The following is a 26686-nucleotide window of genomic DNA, read 5'->3' as shown; positions in this document are numbered from 1 at the left end:
TGAATCATGTTAAGTTTGTTTTATACTTGTAGTAAAGCTATATATTTAAGACTATCAACATAAAAGCAATGGTTAGTAAAGAAGGCAAGACATTTCAAAGTGTGGACTCTAGTTTGAATTTTTCCCATCAATTTTATCTAACCAAAAAAAAATTGCTGTTGTATATTGGTATGACGTTGTCCTTGTTGTCATTGTCAGAAAATATTTGGTTTCTAAATTACCAGTTTATGAATCTCTATAAAATTGTACCACAAGGTTCCATAAACCAAAAATAGAAAGTTTGGGATTGATTTTGTGGGTTAAATATGGCCCTAACCGTTTAGGAAAAAGGAGCCAAAAACAGCAATTTTCTAATACTTTGTATAGATTGCTTATTTCTCTATGGGTTCTTTGATATTCCAAATATAAACCATGAATTTATATTTGGCCCTGTTATAAAATTGGTCCATATTTAGGTCCAAAGGGTCCGAAATTAAACTTACCGGTAATTTGATTGAAACAAAATTGAATTCTTTTGGTTCTTTGTTATCATGAATCTAAAAATGTATTTAGATTTTTTATTTTCGGTCCAAGTTAGTTCAAATTGGGGTCCAAAAATTAAAACTTGTTTGAATTTAAAAAAAAAGTTAATATATTGGGTTCTTTAATATGATATGCTGAATCTAAATGTGCATTTAGATTTTTGGCCCTGTTATCAATTTTTTCACATTGAGGTCCAAAGGGTAAAAAGTCAAACTTTAATTGCTTTCATCAAACATTTTATTCTTGGGTTCTTTGATTTTAAGACTCAGTCAATGTATTTAGATTTTTGATATTGGACCATAATAGGTAATTGTCCATTTTTGTGTTCCTAGACCACATTCATTCTCAATCAGAAACCTATGCTGTGTCACAATCTAAAAATTCAGAGATGTACCCAGTTTAAATATTGTGTCCATACTTGGTAAAACTGTTCATGGTTCAACCTTTCCATCATATCAACCTGCACCCTGTAAAGCAGTTTATTTTTAAATGAAAACAAATTTTGATATATTTATTGCATTTGATAGTATTATATACATTAGCTGACATAAGCATCAAATACAATGTTCTATCATCATCTCTCGTCAATCTGTTCATTACTGGTCTAGTATAAATCTCAGTGATTCTTCACAACAGTCTTTTCTCTGTTTTCAATCTTCTTTTTACACAACATTATTACTATGAAAACACATTGGTCTAATGTTGTTATGCCATAACAGTCTTCGTTAGATATATTGTACACAAATCTTGTTCCGGATTATGATAAGTTTTTATCTTTCATACATCAAACTTCTCAAAACAAATGTTATGTCCATTCTCCTCATATTCCTCCCTGGTGACTGACATTTTTTTAATCTGTGGATCTTTGGCCAACATGGTTCCTCCTTCCCATGCATATGTACTAGGACTAAGAAAGAGAATTGATAAAAATCATTGTCAGAGGAACAATCATCATAGCTTCTTTAAATTATTACTTCATTAATTTTCAATAACATTACCAATTGTACTTAAATTTATTGTTGAACCTTTTTTCTAAAGGTTTTTGCACAATGTACTTTTTACTGTCAGGATTTCAAAAATATTTAACTTTTTTGCTGTAATAATAGTGATATTGCGAAAGACTGTCAAACTTCTGACTAGAGGGAAGGTTTGACAACCAGAAATCAGATAAAATGATGTAAATTTTAGAATCCTATATATATATATGATCTAAAAATGATCAAAAACATATATATATATGCTATGAATAAAATAGTAACTCTTGATTGTTAGTTGAAAAAATGTTCAGTGTTTGACAATGCGTCCAGTCTAAATTAAACAATTTTGTTCCTTGCGGGTGTTTCATAATATCTTTTCTTTTGGGCTTTTATAGAATTGATTACTGCTGAAACATTTTAAATGCTTGACAATCATTTCAGTCTAATTCAAGGTTTTGTTTCATAACATACCGGTAGTTCATTTTTAAGGTTTAGGACCCTTCTGTAGCCATGTGAATTATGGAATTTTCAATCTGTAGTATTATCAAAACAGCAAAGATAATGAAAAATGGATGAGCCATTTTATACATATAACAAGGGGAAACTTCGTGCAAAGCATTATTACCTATTGTGTCATTGTATTTAATAGAAGAAGGGGATTTTGTTGCAAATAATATCAAGATTTTTGTAGAAAATCCACAGACTTTAATACAGAGACTTTTGTTATAGAGTTTTAAACATAGATTCCTAACTTGTTTTTCTATGATGTGCTATCATTTAATGTTTACAAAAAGTCCTAAACAACCTTTAATTCCAAAAAAAAAACTCTTGCTGAATCACGTAAGACAGGCGCACCCTAGAAGGTGTACTTGAATTAGTCCATCTTTATATTTGTTTTAACATATATCTAAATCTATGAACTTGTTTTAAGGAAATCATTGCAAGCACTTCATGCAGTAATCCTCTATCTATCAAGCACCGAATTGCCAAATATGAGAGTACAAGGAAAAAGACTGTGGATTTTCTATAAAATTTCCATATGTTTAGCTTTGAATCAACACAAGGGTACATAATCCTTAATTTACAAGTAATTTGATGAGTACTGTCACAATCATAAACATACATCCTTTGTTCTTTCGGTAGTACTTACTTTTCAGGTTTTTTCATACAAAGGTCATACTCATCTGGGGTCATACTTCTAGTTTCCCTTTCCCTAAAATAAATCACATCATTATAAAGACAAAAACTTAGGTGACTTCACTAGCAATATTCTTATCAGCAAATACTACTGTAAATTCAGAAATTTTTTCATGCATTTTAAAATAATTGAGATTTATCAACAAATGAACAAGAACTCGATTCAATTATAGGGATTTAAGAAAAGTTCACATACAGATCTATATTTAAGCTATCAGAATGTGAGTTCTGAATACCAAGTACTGTTAATCAAGATTTATTTGGAATTGACAATCCTATTCATGTACTATCATTCAACACAATTTTATTCAATTTTGAGTTTTTGTATTACACAAATCATAATTCTAGGTTTTTTCTTCAAAATTTAATGTTGATACAGGTTGGCATACATATTGAGATCTCCTAAACATGTTTAACCCGCCGCATTTTCGCCTGTCCCAAGTCAGGAGCCTCTGGCCTTTGTTAGTCTTGTATTATTTTTAATTTTAGTTTCTTGTGTACAATTTGGAGTTTAGAATGGCATTCATTATCACTGAACTAGTATATATATTTGTTTAGGGGCCAGCTGAAGGAAGCTTCCGGTGCGGTAATTTCATGTTGCATTGAAGACCTGTTGGTGACCGTCTGCTGTTGTCTGTTCTATGGTCAGGTTGTTGTCTCTTTGACACATTCCCCATTTTCATTCTCAATTTTACAGTGACTTTTGGTATAACTTAATAGTTTGAAAAAATAAACCATGACTTTTAAGTCAACATTTTTATGCCCCACCTACAATAGTAGAGGGGCATTATGTTTTCTGGTCTGTGCCTCCGTTCGCCCATCCGCTTCAGGTTTAAGTTTTTGGTCAAGGTAGTTTTTGAAGAAGTTGAAGTCCAATCAACTTGAAACTTAGTACACTTGTTTCCCATGATATGATCTTTCTAATTTTAATGCCAAATTATAGTTTTGACCCCAATTTCATGGTCCACAGAACATAGAAAATGATAGTGCGAGTGGGGCATTCGTGTACTATGGACACATTCTTGTTTTTTAAATGGGCGGAAATAATTTCTCTTGGTCTTTTGTTGTCTACATACATTATATTCATTGTCATTGTGTACACTCATCTGAATTTACACATGCAACCTGCCTCAACTATGTTTTATGTTTAACTACTCAATTATAAACTCACATTCTACTGTAAAAACCTGGCATCTTACAGTTACCTCCAGTTAGTATAACATTATTGTACATATGGGGCTGCATTTCTGTAAAACAAAAATATTATAAATATTAGGAATTAGACAAAATGTAAGGTACCAGTCTACTTCCTTTCTGGATTTAAATTTATTTTCACAGATCTTTAAGAACTTTCTTACTGAACATACAAAAAAGGAAAAACACATCTTAGGTTTGCATGCTTATGGGTTTTTTTTTTGTTTTTTGTTGTTGTTCCAATATACATATATCAAATAAAGCAAGAAGAAACCAAATAAGATGTTGACACAGAGATATGTCTCTCCTGTCAACAGAAAATTCATAAAAAGACATCTGATGGAAAGCAACATTGCTAGATAATTCAAAGTCGCTGGACCATAAAATACAGGGAGACTCGTCAAACAGTGTAGAGATGTAAGGATAGTAATTCAAATTTATAGAAAAAATCATTATCTATCAGAAGTAGTTCCTATCAAATAATTTAAGTAGAAAACTTCATATGGTAATTAATTGAGTGTTGCTGGACCATGACCTATGTGGGCAGGGTCGCAACAAAGACAAATTTGCATTACTATATTATTTGTAAGTATCATTGATCTATCACAAGAAGTTCCTATGCTGATTAAAGCAGAAAACTAAACAATGAAAATTTTTATCAATTGAAAGACACTTGACATATAACCTTAAAGGGCAGGGCCTCGAAATGGTTGTCAAATTGATATGTAATGATAGTAATGAAACTTTATAGAAAATATCACAGTCTATTTGATATAAGTAGCTCTGATCAAACTAACTTAAGTAGAAAACTTACTATCAAAAATTGGTCATTAATTGAAAATCACTGAACCATGACCTAGGAGACAGGGCCTCAAAATAGTCGTTAAAATCATATGTTCTCATAGTAATGCAACTTTATAGAAAATATCATTGATCTATCACAAAAGTAGTTTCTTTGAAACTGACTAGCAGGAAACTTAGCATTTTTTTTCACTTTTGCGAGCATCGAAGAAGCAACACCTATGTTTCACCTTCCTCAATTGTAGACGCAATTGAACTTTGATGCAATTTCCCTAACCTTAACAGATAACTGACCTTCAGGTAGAGACTGAATTGTATGCACCACTGCTTCAGCCACACCCATTTCATGGATACCAACATCTGAGGGGTGAAATAAGAGTTCTGGTATCGTAAATCTTTCATTATTCATTCTGATAATCTGAAAAAAATTAATTAATAGCATAAATGCGATAAAACAAGAAAATCTCATAATTGTAAATTTCTGAAACCATTTGTCAATTCTTTCGACATTTTTACAATTTTATAAAACTTGCAATATTTAAATGAATTTATAAGTTACAGGACACTATTTAAGCACTCTCAAAGGGATCACCATTGGGAATAATCAAAACAATTCCATGATGAACAAAATGAACTGTAATGATACCACTGATATCACTATTTGATTTACAGGAAGTTGATAATGGATTTGAAAATACATCTGAGACATACTGTTTAACATGCTTTCATGAAACTTGATAACAAATTTACAGAAGCTCTGATTTGTAAGTCCCGATGAAAATACATCTGAAACACACTGTTTAACATGCTTTCATGAAACTTGATAACAAATTTACAGAAGCTCTGAATTGAAAGTCCTGATGAAAATGCAACAGAAATTACATACATGTCATTAGCTGTAAGATTATATGGGTATATATATTCAGTCAACTTTGAAATTGATAAATTCTTAAAATATATAAATGCAGCATGTTCACATGGACAGAAAGAGTGCTACCAAAGAAAAGGATACCTGGTTTGTAGATCATGGGAAAAATTCAACGAAAATGTGTTAGGATTGACAAACAGGTGGATGAACAGAAGTAAAGTAGGGTATGTTATTGTTTTCCTTAGGACAACTTAATATACTGCCAAACCTCATCATATTTTAAAAACTAGATGTGTCAAAGCGACAAATGGCCCGTCTCAAAAAGTTGAAAATTCTGCAATTTCAATAACACATTTGGACACAAACATGATGGTAGTCTCACATATCACAATTCAGCACAAAATCTGGAGGCATATAGAAAAATGTCCTTATAACTTTAATTTTCAACAATTTTCAAACTTGTAAACCCTTAATTTTGGCAAAAATTAGCAGAGCGCAACGAAACTTCTCCAAACTATTTTTTTTATTATTCCATTACAGTTAAGTTCAAAGTCGGAGGTATTCTCAAAGAATTTATATTTTCAGTCATAAACTAAAAAACCTGATCTGTAACTCATCATGGTTAGCTCACATACCAAAATTCAGCCCAATATCTGAAAGCATTTAGAAAAAAGGTCCGTATAACTGTGATTTTCAGAAAAAATTCAAAGTCCAAAGCCCGAAATTACAGCAAAAATTAGCCAAGCAGAACGAAACTTAAACTTGATCTGTAACTCATCATGAGTAACTCACATACCAAAATTCAGCCCAATATTTGAAAGCATTTAGAAACTGTAAAAAAAAGTATAACTGTGATTTTCAACAATTTATCAAAGTCCAAAGCCCGTAATTTTTGGTCAAAAATTAGCGGAGCAGAACGAAACTTAAACTTGATCTGTAACTCACCATGGTTAACTCACATACCTAAAATCAGCCCAATATCTGAAGGTGTTTAGAAAAAAAACTCTGTATAATGATTTGTTGCGGAATGATGGAATGACAGAATGATGGAATGGCGGAATTATGGAATTTCGGAATTACTGAATTATGGAATGACGGAATTACGGAATGACCAAATTACGGAATGAAGGACAAGGGTAAAACTATATGGCACCAACAACTTTGTTGCGGGCCATAATTCGTTGTCGGTGCCCACAAAAAATATTTCACTGATCATGTCTGACATTTGTTATTCAAATTTGAATGAATTTTTTTCTTAAATATATTGTGCTTGTATTATTTAAGAATTTAGCATATTAACCTGTTCTCCATCTTTAGCTCTGCCTGTAGTCTCCTCTAAAGGTTTGACATAACCTCTCTTTATATGTGTATAGTCGGGTAATACATAGTCCCTGGCTATTGTATTCTCTTTTCCTTTCTTCCTTTTAAAATAAAATAGTCAGATGATGAACATAACAGAGTTGAAAACAAAACATTATTTAAAGAGAGTTTGGTTACTGTAAATTATTGCGTGCATTTATTATTGCGATTTTGTTATTTTAGACTTCAATGAAATTTTCAATTTTTACGATTTGGAGAAATATCTTGTTGCATTCATATAAAATAATTCAAAGTGTGAGTTTAAATCATTGCATTTACAACTCTGTTGTATTTTTCACAATAATATGGGGACGGAGTCCCCAATAACAGTAGAAAATTCAATAAAAAAAAAATACGGGAAAATTTCCCAAATTTTTCATTGTACATGTACTAATGAACTCAAAATCGTTCAAATTTTTTTTGTCGTGTTGTGAAATCCCGGATCTGCGCAGAAATGTACAATGTACTTCCTTTTTCTGGTCTCGTTTGTATGAAACTTTGAGTAAAATATATATTTATCAGTCTAGTATAAAATAGGAAGGAACGCACAATACCAATTTCATTTTTAATAATTCCTTGATATGAAAAAACGTAACCTGATGATAGCGTTTCTTTGTTTACATTGCATATGACGTCATAATGTAAGTAACATCACAACTAAATCCCTAACAACAGAACCAAAATCGGAAACGTTACGGTATTTCCGTTTCTTTTTTTTTAAACAAATATTTAAGTTACAAAAAAATAATTCACACAGACTTCGTCCCCATTTACAGGTAATGCCTGCCTCATATTAAAAACCTCGCAATAAATTCTGAATTTACAGTATATGATAATTTCAGTTTGAGAGGGGCTGGGGTCTGGAGTAGTGGTTGTCATCCTTAATACCACAAAAATAAAGCATGCTTTCCCAGATCCCTAAAATTTAAATCATCAATTCTACAGTTCTGATAGGTGTAAATCATAAATTCCTGCAAAACTAAAAGCCCAATCCTGAATTCCAGCAAAAATAAAGGTCTAATCTTAATGTCCTGGAAAGTCATTCCACCCCTCTTTATAGAATTTTACGAAAATGTGCAAATTTAACACTTGACATGCATGTGGAGTCCTCTGCCCCTGGTAAACTTACAAGAAAAAGCTTGAAGAAGCCACTTTTTCAAATATTGACAAAACAATGAATTCAGGGAGCATAATGACCTAATGTAGTGTGACAGTAGGCCATCCTTAAATTTCAAGTGCCACTTTAAATTTCTGGCTTATTTTGTTGTCCACCAGACTGGTATTTAATACTGGATACCTGTTTTTAAATTATCATGTCAGTGGCAATTCTGAAATTTAACAAGTAAAACTGTGAGCTACTGCTCACTGATGATACCCCTGCCCAAATATTTGATAAACAGGAAGTTGTTGAGTGATGAATCTGAAAAAGCATCACAAGGTAAAGCTGACTTATATAAACCCTGAAACCAATTTCAGAAATCCTTATGAAGTAGTTCCAGAGAAAGATCCAAATAATATTCATGGCAAACTGACGGATGGATAGCAGACAGAGGTAAAACTGACTCAGTATACCCCAACATTTTTAAAGCTGGGGTTTAAGATGGCCAGATGGATGGATGGACTGACAAACAGACAGACAGAGGTAAAACAGTATACCCCCAATTGTTTAAAGCTGAGGTATAAAAAATGGGGGTATAATAAGTGATATTTTAGTGGATTTCTTTCCATAAATGATCACATATTCTACTTAACACATGAAGCCTGTTATGCTATGTATAATACCTGCCAATCTCCATATCTTTCATAAAATCTTGAGAAACATAACACACATCTTCCTTTAACTGATTAAGAACATACGTTTCATCCATTACCATCAACTGTCTGAAATTACAAATATAATACATGTATGTTTAATTTATATAATTTCTATTACCAATAAATTCGTAAGGGTTCCACTTAACCCAGTGTCTCGCCTACTTTTGCTGTTAATTGCAGACTCAACAAAAATGAGGAAAAAAAATCAATAAAAATATCCCTCTCGATACTATCTTTTGATTGTAAGAAGCTTCTGACCAAGTTTGGTAAAAATCCAGGATAGTTTATGAATATTATAAATGTTTTAAAAACAGTAACTGCAGACAGTATGTAATGTTAACTGGAAGAAAAACTAAGTACATTTATAAGTAAAATACAGAAAAAATGGAATTTTATTTTTACAAAATTTACTTCTGGATACTATCTTATGAGCATAAACAAGCTTCTGTCCAAGGATGGTAGAAATCAAGGATAATTTAAGAAAGTTATTAAAATTTCAAAAAACTTTAACCACAGAGTGAATATTTGTGGACGCTGCCGATGACGACGTCGACGGAATGTAGGATCACTATGTGTCGCTTTTTAAGGCTCGACAAAACTTTTTACTAGGCTAGATGTTAATTTTTCTGTAACCTAAATATTTACAGGAAAGCATAATCACAAATGACAAATATTTGATAAAGTTTGAGAAAATGTATACACATTTCCTTTCCAACATCATTCCAAGGCACTATATTAAACCAATTGTCTATTAGGATCTAGAGGTGATAATGAGGGTCAAAATGGAAAATGGTCATGTTCTTATTTGTTTGGTAATAAATATCCATGTGCAAGTATACATTTATTTGAAATAACACTTTTCAGGTAGTTAGACAGAAAACACTGATATTGAAAATCTGGAAATTGTTCAAATCTTCTGCACAAAATACTTATAAATATAAAAGAAATACACTATGCCCTTACCATCATGATTGAAACCTGAATAACATATAAACCAGTTTACAAAAAATGGGAATTTCTGGCAAATATTTTGTTAAAAATATAAACTTTGTTAGTCATGCTTTTTTGTATATATAATCAATGTTAAAGTGAACAAGGCCCCTGATTAAGAACACTTATCATCGGTTGAACGAGATGGACTTGATCGAAGCTAGTTAGCCTGGGAAAGCAGATATGTGCTGCTTACTTCTGGCTGTATTAACTATGCATAATGTAGCTTAACTTAAGTTTATGAGAAAATGTAATTATGTAATAATGTACTGAACTTTGCACATCATCACTCAAAGAACTTTACATGGGAAATGTCATCCCCTAACCTATAGTAGCAGCCCTTGGAAACATGAATATCAGACTTATCTTGACTTTGAAAAGGGTGGTATTTTTAATTGAGTTTTTCTCAGTGTAATGTATTATAGTTTTATTACCTGTATGAGATTACTTCTTTCAAATGGTTGGTCATCACTTTACCACCAACATCAATTCTGAAAAAATCTAAGTATTCTCATAAACATTGTTAATTATATGGCGTCTAGCATTAAGTCTTGTAGCTTTTTAATGTTGAGTGTATTACGATCTTTTTAAAGCAATGTTCAGATAATTGGGCTGTATTTCAGATCTTTATTAAATTTTTTACACATTTACATATAGTTGAACTGATTCTTCAATATCAAAATAATTATATATAGAGGGTTTATACTTCTTGTTATAAAACTGTTTAAAAATGTGTGAAATAGATATAAAAGTGTATAAACTGAATATGAAAAGCATCGTAAATATGGGTTTTTTTTCCTTGAAAGAGTTATTTCTTGAAAACCATGCTTCACCAGGTTCATTTCTTCAATAGATATAATTTAGTCATGAAAAGTAGAAAAAAGCCTCAATTCAACAAAATACTTGTCTGTAGTTGACCTCAAGATGTCGTTAGGTTATTTGTGTGCTTGTGTTGCTTTCTCATTGTTTACATTTGGACAGATTCTGCTCTTTACAATATCATATGACAAAAGTGTGACAGTTTCTTACCCTTATAATATGGTACAACATTTGTGAATTGTTCTCATCTTTAAAACATTTTGAAACCAGATGCTCTGCAGGGCGCAGCTTTATACGACCGCAGAGGTCGAACTCTGAACAGTGGGGGCAAGTATGGACACACCATTCAAGCTGGATACATCTCTGAACTTGGATTGGGATTAAATAGTTGACACATCATAGGTTTCTGACACAGAATGAATGTGGTCTAATGAACTTAAAATTTTTTTTTGCTTTTTGCTTCTGAGCAATTCACAATGCTGTTGAATATTAATCCTCTCAAAAAAAAATATTTGAAGAAATTTTCTTTTTAATTTCTGAAATCTGATAAAAGAAAATTTACCCCCCCCCCCCCCACAATTTTTTTTCACCTCCTCCTTTCCCTTATTCCAAAAATGATCTCAATTCAAATTTCTAATGGAGTTTGCAACAATAACTACTCATTTAAATACATCATAAAATATAAAATGTCATAAAGTCATGGTTAAAATTAATATTAATTAATAGTAACTGTTAAAAAATAAATGGGGAATGTGTCGCCCTCGCTAGCAGATAACATTATAAAGCGATATAACTCAAGAACTGTAAAAGTGAAGCTGCCAAAAATTGAACTTAAACTGAGTTTAGAGGTAATAAGCATTATCTACACATTTCATTAAATTTTGTCACTTGTAAAGGGGCATAACTTTGAATGGTAATCAAAGTGCTTGTAATCATTGAATGGTAAAGATTGCTTTAATTTAACAGTTGGTAGTAACAGTGAATATTGCATTGTATATTGTATATAGCATTTGCTACTATTCTTGAAAAAGAAAGATACTCCAATTTTCAAAGAAGATTTCATCAAGCATTGGTTTTAGGTGATTCAACAACCATTCTGGACAAAGAAAGATAACTTCAATTTATTGTCTTGAAACTACAAAAATGCGTGTTTTTGGCCCTTTATTCCTAGACTGTTTGCCCAATAACCCTTTAAATATATCCCAACCTTCTACTTATGGTATTAAACATTGTGGTACAATTTCAGAACAATTGAAAAACTTATACACAACTTATTGTCCTGACAATAGATAAATGCTTGTTTTTGGGCCCCTTTGGGCCCCTAATTCCTAAACCTTAGGGACCATAATCCCAAAATCAATCCCAAGCTTGCTTTTACAGTTATAAACATTGTGTTAAAATTTCATTGATTTCTATTTTCTTATACTAAAGTTATTATCCGGAAACCATCCGTCTTCGGAAGACACTGACAACGACCACGGCGACTACGACAACGACAACGTGATACCAATATAGGACTGCAAAAAATTTTGCGGTCGTATAAAAAAAATCAGTTACATTATGATTCTCACCTTTTTGTACATTCTGCCAGTTTCTTGCCCTTACAATATGGTATAATGTGTGTGAATGAGTATCCAGCATCTAACACTATTGAACACAATGGTTTCTGATCCTTCTCTTTACAGTGTTTGTACTGGGATAAAAATGAAGCTGGAATATAAAAGTTTCTATTAATGAAATCATTCATTATATACATGAAATTTACATTTTGAAGTAACCAATCAGAATTAGGACATGGAAGACCAAATATACCAAGTTTTATTTTGCTTCTTAATCTTTAAAGTTGAATGAAAATAAAAATCTTAATAAGAATTTTATGTATAAATGGACTCCAAGTATTAAAATATAAATAAATATCAAATTTTTTATTGCACTTTATCTCAAACCAAGCAATTGAGTTAACATGATTAACCTAAAATTGAGTCAAAATATCAAAAATAGAAATTCAAAGAAACATACATCTAATTCTTTGACCAAAAATATATTCTGTTCTCCAAGGTTCTCTTCTGTGTTTTATTCATTTTTTGGATTTTCCATGTTTACAATATAAAGATATACATTTTATCATCTTTAAATCACTTTTTGTTTGGGTATGAGGCATGCAATAGACAACTTTCGAGTTCGATGCATTTCCGTCAAAAACTCTGGTTTTAGTGAACGTCATTTGTGCTTTTAAGGACGTCAACACTTCCATTCCAATGTTGAGCGAGTGGTTGGAAAACTATAATTCTATATTGTACAAATTATTCGGCAAATTGAATTCTCAAAATTGACAATCAGCATTGATGTCATTAGTGAATTGTCATTAAGTACCTACAGAACAAACATTATTTCTAGTATATCCTGCACAATGACGATCACTAAGACGCTTGATGAACGTAAATAGTGCAGGGATACAGGCGACCCCCTCTATCTGGTAAATGATGTCATAAAGGTGCGTATAAATGACAAGTTTTTTCTGGTGACGGATGAACTCGAAAGTGGTCTATTACATGCACATAACTGTTTTCAGAAAATAAAACAATTACAGTCTACTTACGATTGCATCTAAATACTGAGTTAAACTGATATTCTTCAAAGAAAATTTCATCCATAGCTTCTTGTACAGAGTGGAAGTTAAAATATGGTTCTGTTACAATTATATTACTATCATGAAAATTTACCTGTCAATTAAAATACAGAAAACATTAAAATCAAACACATAAAGATTAGAATAGATCATTATTTTAGGTAGTAAAGAGGACCTCAGTTGCAGAGTGGTCTTAGAAGTCGAACTAATTTAAACACGGGTTGAATGTGTAGTGTACATGTTACCAATCTTATTTGACTAGGATTGTCAGTTTTCCTACCATAGTCCACTGGTCCTCTCATGGCATTCTGACTTCCTCCAACGACAAAAACCAGATGCTCCGCAGGGCGCAGCTTTATAAACTGCAGAGGTCCAACCCTGAACAGTTGGGGCAAGTATGGACACTTGAAACCTTCAAGCTTGATATAGCTTTGAATTTGGATTGTGATTAAATAGTTGACACAGCATAGGTTTCTGGCACAGAAATTCAGAATGAATGTGGTCTAATAAACTTAACAATTTTTTTTTTTGCTTTTGAGTATTAATTGCATGAAAATATTTGAAGAAATTTTCTTTTAATTTCTGAAATCTGAAATGAGAAAAATTGTAACCCCCCCCCCCCCCCTCCCCCCCCCCCTCTTTTATTTTTTATTCAACTACCCCTTTCCCTTATTTCAAAAATAATCTCAATTTAAATTTCTAATGAAGTTTTCAACAATAACTACTCATTTAAATTCATCATAAATATTAAAATATAAAATGACATTCAGTCATGTTTAAAATTAATATTAATTAATTGTAACTTCTAAAAATAAATTTACAGCTAATGATCTCAAGACAATAATAATTTTCTGTAAACAGTTTAAAGAATTTCATACTAGATCTAGCAAAAAAATAGCAAAGAGTACCAACATAAAGAAACGAAGTTAAAGTAATTGTCCATTAACCAGGAAACCCTTGTTTTCCCCCTTTTTTGCTCCTAATTAATAAACAGATTGAGTCATAACTCCGCAACTCCAATCCTATTACCATCCTTTTTTAGTGTGGAAACATGTGATACAATTTCAGGCAATTCTATACACTGTTCCACAAGTTATTGTCTGGACTGGACACTAGAATAAAGCTTATTTGGGACCCTTTTATACCCCTTATTCCTAAACTAAAGGGACCATAACCCCCAAATCAATCCAAACCTTCCTTTTTGTGGTTTCAAACTTAGTGTTTAAATTTCAAAGATTTATATTTTCTTATACTTAAATTATTAGCAAATTTTCAATTATGCTAAAATTACTGTCAAATTTCCAATTATACTTAAGTTATTGACAAATTTCCAATGAAGTTTATTATACTGAAGTTATTGGCAAATTTCCAATGGAGTTTATTAATACTGAAGTTATATATATTGGCAAATTTCAAATACACATATTTAAAAGTAGTGTGAAGTAGTTCAAATATTACTTTTGGATTACCTCCCTTACATTGCTTTCAAATTGTCTTAACTGTCCTTTAACCAGAAAAAAAACCTTGTTTTCCCCTTTTTTGCCCCTAATTCATAAATGGTATGAGTCATAACCCTCCAAAGTCAATCCTAACCATCCCTTAGTAGTACGGAATCTTGTGGTCTAATTTCAGAAAGATTCATACACTTTAACACAAGTTATTGTCTTGAAACTACAAAAATGCTTTCTTTTTGGACCCTTTTTGGCCTTTTATTCCTCAACTGTTTGCCCCATAACCCTTAAAATTAATCCCAACCTTCTACTTATAATATGAACATTGTGGTACCATTTCAGAGCAATTGACATACTTATACACAACTTATTGTCCTGAAACTAGATAAATGCTTGTTTTGGGTCCCTTTGGGCTCCTAATTCCTAAACCTTAGGGACCATAACCCCCAAAATCAATCCCAAGCTTTCAATTGTAGTTATAAACATTGTGTTAAAATTTTCTTCATTTCTATATACTTATACTAAAGTTAATATCCAATCTCCCATGCAGAGTTGTCGGTCCTTGCTCTCTCAGAGAGCAAGGACCGACAACTCTGCATGGGAGATTGGTTAATATCCGGAAACCATTAGTCTTCGGAAGACGCTAGCGAAGACGACAACGTGATACCAATATACAACTGCAAAAGTTTTGCGGTCGTATTCGTATAAAAATGACTGCCATGAAATAGCATGATAGTGCTGTAAGTGGTGTTAAACATCAATTAACCAATAAATCAATGAGTAGTAAAGTGTATTCTAACTTTTAACAAACTTTAAAAAAAGGTTATATATAGGTTGCATTTCTGTAAATATTGACAATGCAATTTCCCATAGGAACTCCTTTTACGGCTAAAACTGTACCACTTTTACTATGATATTTTGAAAAAAATGTTATCCTAGAATGGAAAGTTCTTATGCACCACATTTTTTTTTCAAAGGTCAAAATATAGGGCTGTGCAGCATATTTTCAACGTTTATATGCCCTGAACTTCTCAGAGTTTAAACTAACACTAATTTTCTTAACTACCCCTACCTCAATTGAAAGGTTACCACAGATTTCAATGTAAACAATATGCAAATTTTTATTTACTGGTAACATTCCCAAGTTATGTCTCTGTGAGATGGAACACAGAGAGCATGACTGGGAACCAGTATGTAAACAAAATTAATTTTCTATGAATATTCAAGATCTCCCAAAAAGAGGCGTGTTTTGAGAAACAGCTGTATTTACAAAGTGCAACCTTTAAACAGAAAACATATGTTATACATTTGTACTATCTACAATATTCAAATTATCAAATTTAGTTATCTGGTAACATAAAATTGAGAATGGAAATGGGGAATGTGTTAAATAGACAACAACCTGACCAAAGAAAAGAAAATAACCAAAGGCCACCAATAGAAAATCCCTCACCCAGAGACGGGCTTCAGCTGTCCAATAACAAAAATGTGTAATAGTTATGGGAAAATGGACATCACACTAAACATCTACTTTTATCCTGCAATTAGGTGTCTTACTATACAGATACAGCCCTACAGATATCGCTATGCTATATCAGTATACTATACAGATATCACTTTAAAGGTCTGCTCACTGCTGGACTATGTTTGACAAGTTTTTTATGAGCCTACGTGACCTCAGAATGTGTATTGCAGTCACATTCTAATGACGTATTGTTTTACCTTATACAAATTCACGATAATTACTTTTATATGTTGTTTGTTGAGCCAAGTAAAATACAGCAGATATATAGATACACTGAACAGTTATTGTCTTTATCCTGCAATTAATTCTGTATATTGTTTGTGCTTTGAAAGACACAAAAATTTACATTTTTTGCATTTATTTTCTATTTAAAATCTCTTGAGGCCCGCATAGTAATATTAAAATTACACATTCAGCTGAAGACGGGTTTGCAAAAAAGAATCTCGAATAGTCAACAATGATATATCGCTCAAGGTGAATAATTATCTATTTTAACATGATAATTAATGTCAACAGTAAAAACAAATAACAAAACATTGTCTAATTTGAAACAAAAGTGTACGGCTTGTCCTACGCTTCAGAATTTTGAACTGAACTTTGCATTCACTTAACATGCATGCTGAAATTGACATGGTTGATTTTATTACACATGTAAACATTCAAGTTTTGAAATTGATGATTGCCGTCGTAGAAAATACTGATGTTCATGTTTGTCTGTTATCAGAAAATTGGTTTATTTCTTATTGCTCAAAAGAAATGTTTAAAAAAACAAACAGAACGTATAAAAGTAATTATCGTGAATTCGTATAAGGTAAAACAATACGTCATTGGAATGCAACTGCAATTTACATTCTGTTACTCGACTCGAAACAGGAGTAATAGCTCGCTAAAGCTCGCATTACACCTGTTTCTTAGCCTCGTACAAATACAGCTGATATTTAAAGACACTAAACATTTATTGTCTATATATCTTAAAGTTTTCCTTTGAACATGTTATTCTAATGTTCAAGTTTTCAATTTCCTCCTTGTATATACATGATATAGAGTCTGTTTTCACAAAAAACACGTTTATTATTTTCTTTGAACTATAAAGATTAAGCGATTTCTCATGAATTCTTACACCTACTTTTTCTTATGGTAAAATTATCTTTGAGCAATCTTTTAGATTGTTAAATGTCATCAGCTGATACACAGACTAATATTAAACTTAAGTGAGAAGAGTCATGGGTTTCGCCTATATATGGCTGCCTTTGTACTAGTTTTTTATATGCACCTTCTTTATTCTTTTAGAGACCAATATTATGAAAACAAAAATATGAACAATATACTTACTGCAAATTATTTAAAAACTGGTCTACTTGCTGCATGGACCCAATATAAAAACTGACAAGAATGTTTATATTATAAGTTATATGGTTCGATACTGACCCCAAACAGATCCATAGAGGGTTAGTAAAATCCATAGGGGGTGAGGCAGGAGGCCAAATCCCCTATGGATTTTATTCACCGGGGGACTCTATGGATCCGTAGGGGGTCAGTAGTTAACTGAATAACAAATTTATCGCACGCTAGACTTTTTCTGCTGCGTTTTTTTTGAAAAATAAACAATGAAACACAACAACATTAATAGATGACGTCACCATTAACACGTCATGACCCCAATGAAATTTACTAACCCCCTACTCTCTCATAGGGGGTCACCATGAGACGGCGTTAAACCAATCACAACACGATAATTTACCCGTGGTGCGATAAGGTCTCATCACTGGTCAACACGTGACGGCGTGAAACCAATCACAATGTGATAATTAATCTGCAGTCTTATAAAATATTATACACAAACCTTTAAACCATCTTTCCCAAACATGTAATCCCATATTTGTCTCTGAGTTTCCCAGTTCACTAAATAACCCTAAAACAAAACATATAAAATATAACATTAATGATATGAGATATGATTCTGAATGATTTAAAGGAAATACCGTTTTGCCGAAAAAAAGAATAAAATATAAAAAGAATGCATATATCACCCGTGTAGGCTTCATAATTTTATAAGTTACAAACAGAAGATGAATGGGTGACTCACTGCCCAAATTTGAACTACTTTATGGTTATCAGCATTGTGTATGAGTTTCATAAAATTTGGATGAGGGAAATTCAAGTTAGAGAACAGAAATAACCAGGTGCTCCGCAGGGCGCAGCTTAATATGACCGCAGAAGTCAAACCCTAAACACTTGGGGCAAGTATGGACACAACATTCAAGCATGGATTGTGATTAAATATTTGACACAACATAGGTTTCTGACACAGAATGAATGTGGTCTAAGAACTTAAACTTTTAAATTGGAAATTTACCTATTATGGACCAATATCCAAAATCAAAATACATGCTTAGATTCAGCATATCAAAGAACCCAAAGAATTCAATTTTTGAAGAAATCTAATAAAGTTCAATTTTGAACCCTTAAGACCTTAATGTAGACCAATTTGAAAACGGGACCAAATATTAAGATTCTAAATACACGGATAGATTTGGCATATCAAGTTCAAGTTTAATTTTGGACCCTTTTGGACCCTATTTCCTAAACTGTTGGGACCAAAACTCCCTTAATCAATCCCAACCTTCCTTACCTTCCTTTTGTCATGTTTGTGGTTATCAACCTTGTGTTTAAATGTCATAAATTTTTATTCACTTATAATAAAGTTATTGTGCGAAAACCAAGAAAAATGCTTATTTGGGATTGTTTTAGCCACTCATTCCTAAACTGTTCGAAATAAAACTCCCAAAATCAATTCAAACCTCCCTTTTGTGGTCATAAACCTTGTGTTAAAATTTCATAGATTTCTATTTTCTTATACTAAAGTTATTGTGCGAAAACCAAGAAAAATGCTTATTTGGGCCCTTTTTGGGCCCCTAATTCCTTAACTGTTCGGACCAAAACTCCAAAAAATAATACTTATCTTCTTATTGTGGTCATTAACCTTGTGTTTAAATTTCATAGATTTTTTATTTACTTCTACTTTAAAATGTTATTGTGTGAAAACCAAGCAAAATGCTCATTTTGGGCCCTTTTTTGGACCCTAAATCCTAAACTATTGGGACCACAACCCCCAAAATCAATCCCAAACTTCCTTTAATGCTATTGAACCTTCTGTTAAAAATTTATAGAGATCCATTCACTAAAACTGAAGTTATTGTCTGGAAACTAAATGCGTCCTCGGACGATAACGACAACGTAGACGACAACAACTCATACCATTATACTACGCACAATTTTTTTAGCGGTCGTATAAAAATTAGACCACAGAAAGTGTGACAGACAGTCACAAGGAACGACGGATGGAAGGAGGGTCAAAGGTTACACTTAATGTCCCCATCGCCTATGCAGGGGCATAAAAGATAACACACAACACCTCAAATATATATGTCTCTTAAAGCTTTCCTTTTTTTTTTATTGCTATAACAAATTACAATATATTTGACCGTCATAATACTTCATCTAGAAATTCAGAGGATAAAAACAAATTAACACATTGATTTAGATAACATCTTACCTTTTGAAATGGCAACAAATAAAACAGCCCCGACAAATCTTTACAATCATCTATCTGATCTCCTATAAAGGTTCTTGTTCTCACACTTTTTGCCTTGGTAATACAATTTGGCATTAATCTGTAATGACAAGAAAAATAATCTTATATTTTCTATGCCTAGAAAGTCCACCTATTTTAATAAAAATGTTCTTTTCCTTAAATTCCTGACCTTGGCAACACAATTAAGTATGAGTTGGAAAGAATATAAATGATTTAATGCTGCCTCTTTTTTTTTTTGTCATGTGCAGATCATCATGATCATATCTATTTTATATCAAATTATTTTAACTTAGTGTGAATAATTTACAGATCTAGAGTAATCTTTCTTTGAACAAAAAGATAAATTTGTCAAGCAATATCAATGATACCATAAATATGGTTAAAAGTGGATAAAAGGAAGCACACATCTTTTGAACTCTGATGGATAGTTGTCTCTTCTTCAATTAAAGCAGATCTCCTTATCTTTAACTGGTGTTTATTTCATGGAGACAAACATAACATATTAAACCTATTAGCACAATGCAATTTGAATTGATATACATAAAATTGACATTTTCAGTAAGTATTAAGAAAATGTGGTACATGTATAATTTATTCCATATTCCGAGGGAAATGTGAGTAATTGCAATTATTTATCAAATCCAATCGTACATGTACATAAAACATTTTTTATCAAAATTATGCACATAAAAGCATGTGATGTTTTGCATGGTGAATATCCTTTTTCCACAGGTGAATATGCTTATTTATTGAGAATTTATTCAATTCCCATTCATATAGCAAAAGCTACTAAAATTTATCAATATGGAATAAATATATTTATTGTGAAAGAAATGAGTTTTTCACAGAATCATTTGCAGTTAAGCTGTCAATTCAAATGTTTGTAAGTTCACTTGAACCTTTGAAAAAATACAATAGATTTTGTTCTCTGTGGTTCATTGGTTCTTGGAGAAATCCATCACTCAGCAAATGAACAAAATAAAAGAATTTACTTGAAAAAAAAATATCCTCTAAGCAAATGAACAAAATGAAATTACCTCACCAAATTAATTTCATGTGATGTATTTAATCAATATCAAAATATTTTTCTACTTTTTTGGATTTGGTATTTCAAGCACATGTTTTATACTCCCAAGTAGTGAGAAATAATGGTATGACCAAAAGAGCAGGTATCTGTTGCAAGGTGAAGGAATTTTGAACTTCCAAAGTATCAATATATTTGAGACCCTGTTTTTTGTAACCTTTTTATTTAAGTACCGGTACATTACAAAATGTTTAATAAGTATGTGTACAAAGAAATTTTCTTTAGAACAACTATACCATTCCCATAATTCTGACCTTAAAATTGAACTTGTATTTAAAGTTCATTAATTCAATATGTAACATAAAGCTATTCAACTGAGTTCCTTATTGTGATTTATGTCAAAGGTGTATACAGTTCAAACAATAATAATTAAAATTGACAACAACACTTCAAAAGATCTGCAATTTTATTATCTATGTCTACATGTTTCGCCTGCAAGGCAGGCTTCATCAGGACAATTTTTATACAGAAATTGAGCCCCTGAAGTACTCAAAGTGGTGCATTGAATTTGACGTCGTCATGGTGAGAGAAACAATGAAAAGTGAAAGTAGCAATACAGAGTTATAAATAGATAAGATAAATATAGAAAATTAAAGTTTGTATACAATGTAACTTGAGTTCGTTTTACTATTATATGATACATGAAATTGTTCTAAAGGCTTGGCATCTAATAGGACGAACTTCCCATGGTTCCTACCACTTCGCAAGGCTTCTCTTCCAACCTGGCCATAGTTGGAGGTTACTACTTCCCGGCGCGTCGGCAACAATAGGAAGATTATGATCGCCGCTGTGGATAATAAAATTGTCAAAAACTGTTCCTTTGTTAATTATTTGGTGACTATATAATTTTTGGATCGTCTGCAGTAGTTGGTCTGTATAATGGCATAGTTGTGAATTCCTAGTTCATTTAAGATCGGCGCCCGTGGTACGTTTCTTCTGCAATCATTTATATCTGCTATCATTTATAGATGTATAGGTGGTATCGGACATCTTGGTCATCTTGATTCAGTTGTTATTTCGTTGTAAGTATGGAATATTCCTTGGTCCATGTATATGCTGGTAACAATAGTTGAAAATATAGGAATTCTTTTATAATTTCAATTTTCCATTTGAAAAAAAGATATGATCTTTGATGAAATAAAAAAAAATTGTTAATAAATGTACATTGCAAAAGATTAACTTAAAAATATTTTATTGAACTTTTTTCAATATCTTTTTACTTTCTTTCGTTTTCTTATTTTATTGGGTTCTTTTTTGTGGATTAATCTGGCAATTGTGTCAATTTTAAGAAAGTTATGAAATATATATATGAATCATTTGTATACCTTAGTACAACTGTTTAATATATCAAAGAACATAATCCTCGTATTGTACAAAAATATACATTGACATGATTAAAACCTTTGATAATTATCTAAACTAAGATCTGTCCAACCTATAAACAATGCCTATATGAGTGTTCTTGGCTTAATGTTTTAAATATTTAAACCTATTTTCATCAATCTTCTTATATTGTGGTGGTTTGACAATGGACATTACATAACCTGATAAGCAACAAAACTTCTCTTTCCTTAGAAGTTTAATGTTTTCAATTTCAAGGCAAGTCTATTTTGATTTCATACTTTTATTAAGTTTAATAATTCACACATTTATAGCAAACATTTAAAGCATGAATAAGAGACTCCTAAAAGTTTAAGAGCAAAATTGCTCACCTTTAAAAAAATCTGATATTTTGATCTTTATTTCCACTTATTTTTTTTATCTGTCGAACAATTTTTTTCAAAAATATATAATTTCAGTAACCAACTTATTTTCGCGGATATTTTATTTCATGTTTAGCCCTTTCGAGTCCATTTTGTGGCGATTTAATTTTGTGATTTTCTAATTAACTTGATTTTGTTAAATAAGGAAAGATCCAAGTTTTACATATTCGTGACGATTTAACTTCTCGGTATTTTTCTACTCGCGAAAGTCGCGAAAATAAATCGCTCGCGAAAATAAGTTGGTTACAATACTTTTAAGTAAGTTCTTAAGTTTCACTCACAATCACATTTTTAATAATGAAGAATCTTATTGAAAATTGTATTTTTCTTTTAAATTTCAAACCCCTTCCCCCATACATAAACCACCTTTTACTTAGCATTCATCACACTATTTACATATTAAATTTTTTTTTGCTTGTTGCCATGGTTGACATTTCTGCTCTTCACTTTTTTCTCTATTTCCACTTTAGAATTCAAGATAATTTCCAAATAACGCTATAGATCTTTTTGCAATAATCATCATTAAAGGGCAAAACTCAAATAAACAGTTTGAAGAAGAAAAACTTACCAGCAAGATCTTTTTTATGTAGTAGGAAAAATATACTGAGAACTTGCACATGTTTCAACAACATACATGTATAATAAAATTTAATTTATACTTGAGAATAATAATAAGAAAATTTATTTTTATTAAATATTTTCAAATAACAAAGGGTCTAATGATCAGTCCTTTTTGTAACTGTACCAAGCCTACTTGAGTGTCTTGAGTTGCACCTCCTAAGGAAGCAAGTTTTTAAAATGATTGGTGTTGTTAATCTTAAAATAAAGGCTAAATTAAGATTGAATAGTCTAAAGAAGACCTAGTGTCTGTCATGCATAGAATATATATGTTCACAATCTTTGTCAGACGAGGAGGTTATGAAGTACATGTTCTGAAACTGGAAGAATTCCTAATGAAGAACAGTACTTCTTTTAAAACTTCATTTAAACTCATGTTGAATTATGTGTAGATCTCGTCTTGTTGATTATTCCTCCTTATTTTTTAGTTACCATCTATTATACTTTCTCTGATTTTGACCAAGTCTGGTTAAATTTGCATCAGTAGTTTCAGAGGAAAGTTAATGACTATGAACGACGGACAACATAAGCTCTTCGGGCTAGGTGAGCTAAATACAGAAACAGTATTCTTATAGAGTGTTGTGAATTACTTTGATAAAATGAAAATGCATCATGTTATATGATAATAAAGGCCAGGTGCATTTGTGAGCCAAAATTTGTTCCTGTGAAAAAAGTTCCAGTGGAACTAATTTCACAGGAAATATGTTCTGGGAGAACTTTTTTCACAGACAATTTCTATATAATTTGTTCCATCTCTTTGAAATAAGTTCCACACTTTACTTGGTGAAATAAGTTCTGGGTTGGTGAAATTTGTTCCTTACCTAGTGAAATAAGTTCCATGTTTGTGAGATTTGTTCCTTACCTGGTGGAATAAGTTCTGGATTTGTGAAATTTGTTCCTCACCTGGTGAAATGAGTTCCTTGTCTGTGAAATATGTTCCACTGGTTAAACAAGTTTTCTTATATACTGAGCACTTGTCATCAGTGAGTTTAAAGTCATTATAAAAAACATGTATTATATAGCATAATGTAATAAATAAAAAGTGTAAACATCCAATTGGATCATGTGGAGTAAAGAAAAAGTTTAATAACATGCTCAAGTAATAATACTAAAAATGGCACTTATGAGCCAGGAAAGAGTAGAATAAGAAATAATAATAAAAGTCATTCCGAAAAAAAGTATTATAGTTGAAGATGAATATTTGTACTTTTTTGAAAAGAACAAAGTGGCTGATCAATTATATTAAAAGACATAAAGAAACAAAATACACGCTCTTTAAAAACTGTGCAATGACCATAGCTAAGTACATGTATGATTAGAACACCAATGACAGATCATCAGGAAACAAGGAGGTTGAATACCACATAAACGATCAAACATAGATACATTATCATCGCTTTTATTTCTTATCTTCATCCTAAAGTCATTCCTCCAATTGCAAATGTACCCCATGCAAGCACAGAACTTATTTTCTGTGAAATAGGTTCGAGCAGAACATTTTCATTGATTTCTATAAAATACCTTCGTTTAAAACTAATATCACAAGAACTTATTTCACTTCTTTTTTTTTTTTAATATTGGAACAAAATTCATGGTGCTGTGATTTTTGTTCCGGAACTTATTTCACACTTGGTTAAAAAATTAGTTCCAGAACAAATTTTATAGTGCTGGAACATATTTTCTGTGACATAAGTTCCGGTGGAACATATTTCCTATGAAATTTGTTCCGGTGGAACAAATGTCACGCCGGAACAAATTTTTTGTTACACATTCATACAGGGACTTTCTATACCAGTTAGTTATTATAGAAAGTCCCTGATTCATATTATAATTTATAATTATAATAAGCAGAGTACATATATATTATATGTCTCTGTTAGTGTTATAAGAAAGATTTTGATTTAATCATATACCAAGAAACTACTTACATATTCTATTTTAAATAAAAGTTATAACAATTTCAATTATAAATTATATTTCAAAGTCATACGCAGTGCTCCCTCCCCCTTTTTATATTTTTTTGTATTATGATATATTTTTATATATTAATACAAAATCTTGCATTTGTCTATATTGGTGAAATAGTTTCAAGTAATGCGTGTTACAGGGAACTTTGTTTATAATTACCTAGGGTTTTTGTCTGTAGAATATCCAACTTTTGCTAAACCGGCGCCGTTATCCAAAACTACAGCCGCCATTTTTATAGCCATGTGCAACCTATTTTTAGCTGTTTGTTTATTGTTGTTTTGTTTTTGAAATGTTCAAAATTCTGAGTCCTAGGTATTCGTTAATTTTACTCATTTTGTTTGATTGGAAGACCTGGAATTATTTACATATTATTTAGCAGTAGAATTTACGACTTAGAAATACATAAAACACGTGTATTTCGTGATATGTAGATATATCCTACTTTCACTTTCACTTTCAAGTTATAGTTGATTTCAGCATTCAATTACGTTTTACATGTATAATAATAATAAATTTTATTTCATTATTGTGTCACATATTGATTTTACATTATTCAATGACATAATTAAAATATACACATTAAAAAAAAATCAATACCCATGACTCTGCTGCATATATTATTTTTTTTTTCATTTTTTTTTTGTAGTCGGATGTCTTCTTTAACGTCCGCGTTCAGAAAAGCAATCTTGAAATAAAAACTATATTATTTTCTGTCCCTGAACACGACATGAGATATTTGACACTGGACGTTAAACAAACAACAATCAATCAATCAATATAACATGTCAGAGATATACATGTATTGCCACTGTTCTGATGTTATGTCCTACACCTGATTGACAAGTATAATCAAGGCCTTGGTATAATCATAGATGTAATTACATCAATGGTATAATACATAGAGATTAATACATGGCCTTTTCCATATCAGCCTGGGTATCATCCAGAGACCCCAAATCAGCCCGAGACGGAGTCGAGGCGCTGATATGGGTCGAGGGATGATACCCAGGCTGATATGGAAAAGGCCATGTATTAATCGCTTTATCATATACTTCCGACAATAGTTTTATGTAAGGCAAAAAAAAAACACAAATGCAACAACTAAAACAGTCAAAAACTTTATAAAGAAGTTAAGTTATAAATCCAATATACTACAACTGTCAATGCAACCAACAGCATCACTACCTCCATATACATATATGTACATTTTATGGTAACATTTCCTATAGAGGCATTTTGAAACATTGAGTAGTTGGAAGAGTTTCATGATCATTATTACTCCATGTTTGTTGTACTATAAAATGATTCATAATTGCCAATGGTATTTGTTAGTAAGTACATTGATGTCACCTCGCATCTAAACACAGTAATGTACACATATTTAGTATGTTTGTTTGAAAAAGTAATGGCGAGATCAGCTGTGAATATTTGACTGGATTAATATATTCTCTTTAGACTAAGTCAGTGAAATGTATGACTTAACTAAAACAAGGTAAGTAAATCGTATACTG

General features: G+C 31.5%; 2 protein-coding genes across 2 annotated transcripts in view; one reads left to right on the top strand and one right to left on the bottom strand.

Moving 5' to 3' along the window:
• Positions 1-1018: 1018 nt before the first annotated feature.
• On the bottom strand, positions 1019-25638 carry LOC139490960 (actin-related protein 6-like). The gene is made up of 12 exons (XM_071278126.1): positions 25335-25638; positions 19704-19821; positions 17991-18059; positions 13142-13265; positions 12114-12252; positions 10158-10214; positions 8701-8799; positions 6860-6980; positions 4986-5109; positions 3868-3943; positions 2650-2712; positions 1019-1429 (listed from the first exon to the last, which is right to left on the bottom strand). Exons 1-12 carry the CDS (start codon positions 25415-25417, stop codon positions 1300-1302), a joined length of 1203 nt encoding a protein of 400 aa, XP_071134227.1. The 5' UTR covers positions 25418-25638; the 3' UTR covers positions 1019-1299.
• LOC139490959 (beta-TrCP-like) overlaps positions 22318-26686 on the top strand; it is a 46693-nt gene continuing 42324 nt past the window's right edge. Inside the window, exon 1 of the mRNA XM_071278125.1 lies at positions 22318-22425. The gene's annotated coding sequence lies outside the window, so the exon portion shown is untranslated. The remainder of the gene's footprint in view (positions 22426-26686) is intronic.

Source organism: Mytilus edulis, chromosome 10, assembly GCF_963676685.1.
Source record: "Mytilus edulis chromosome 10, xbMytEdul2.2, whole genome shotgun sequence".
In the NCBI taxonomy this organism is placed as follows: domain Eukaryota; kingdom Metazoa; phylum Mollusca; class Bivalvia; order Mytilida; family Mytilidae; genus Mytilus; species Mytilus edulis.
This window is presented reverse-complemented; position numbering and strand designations above follow the sequence as displayed.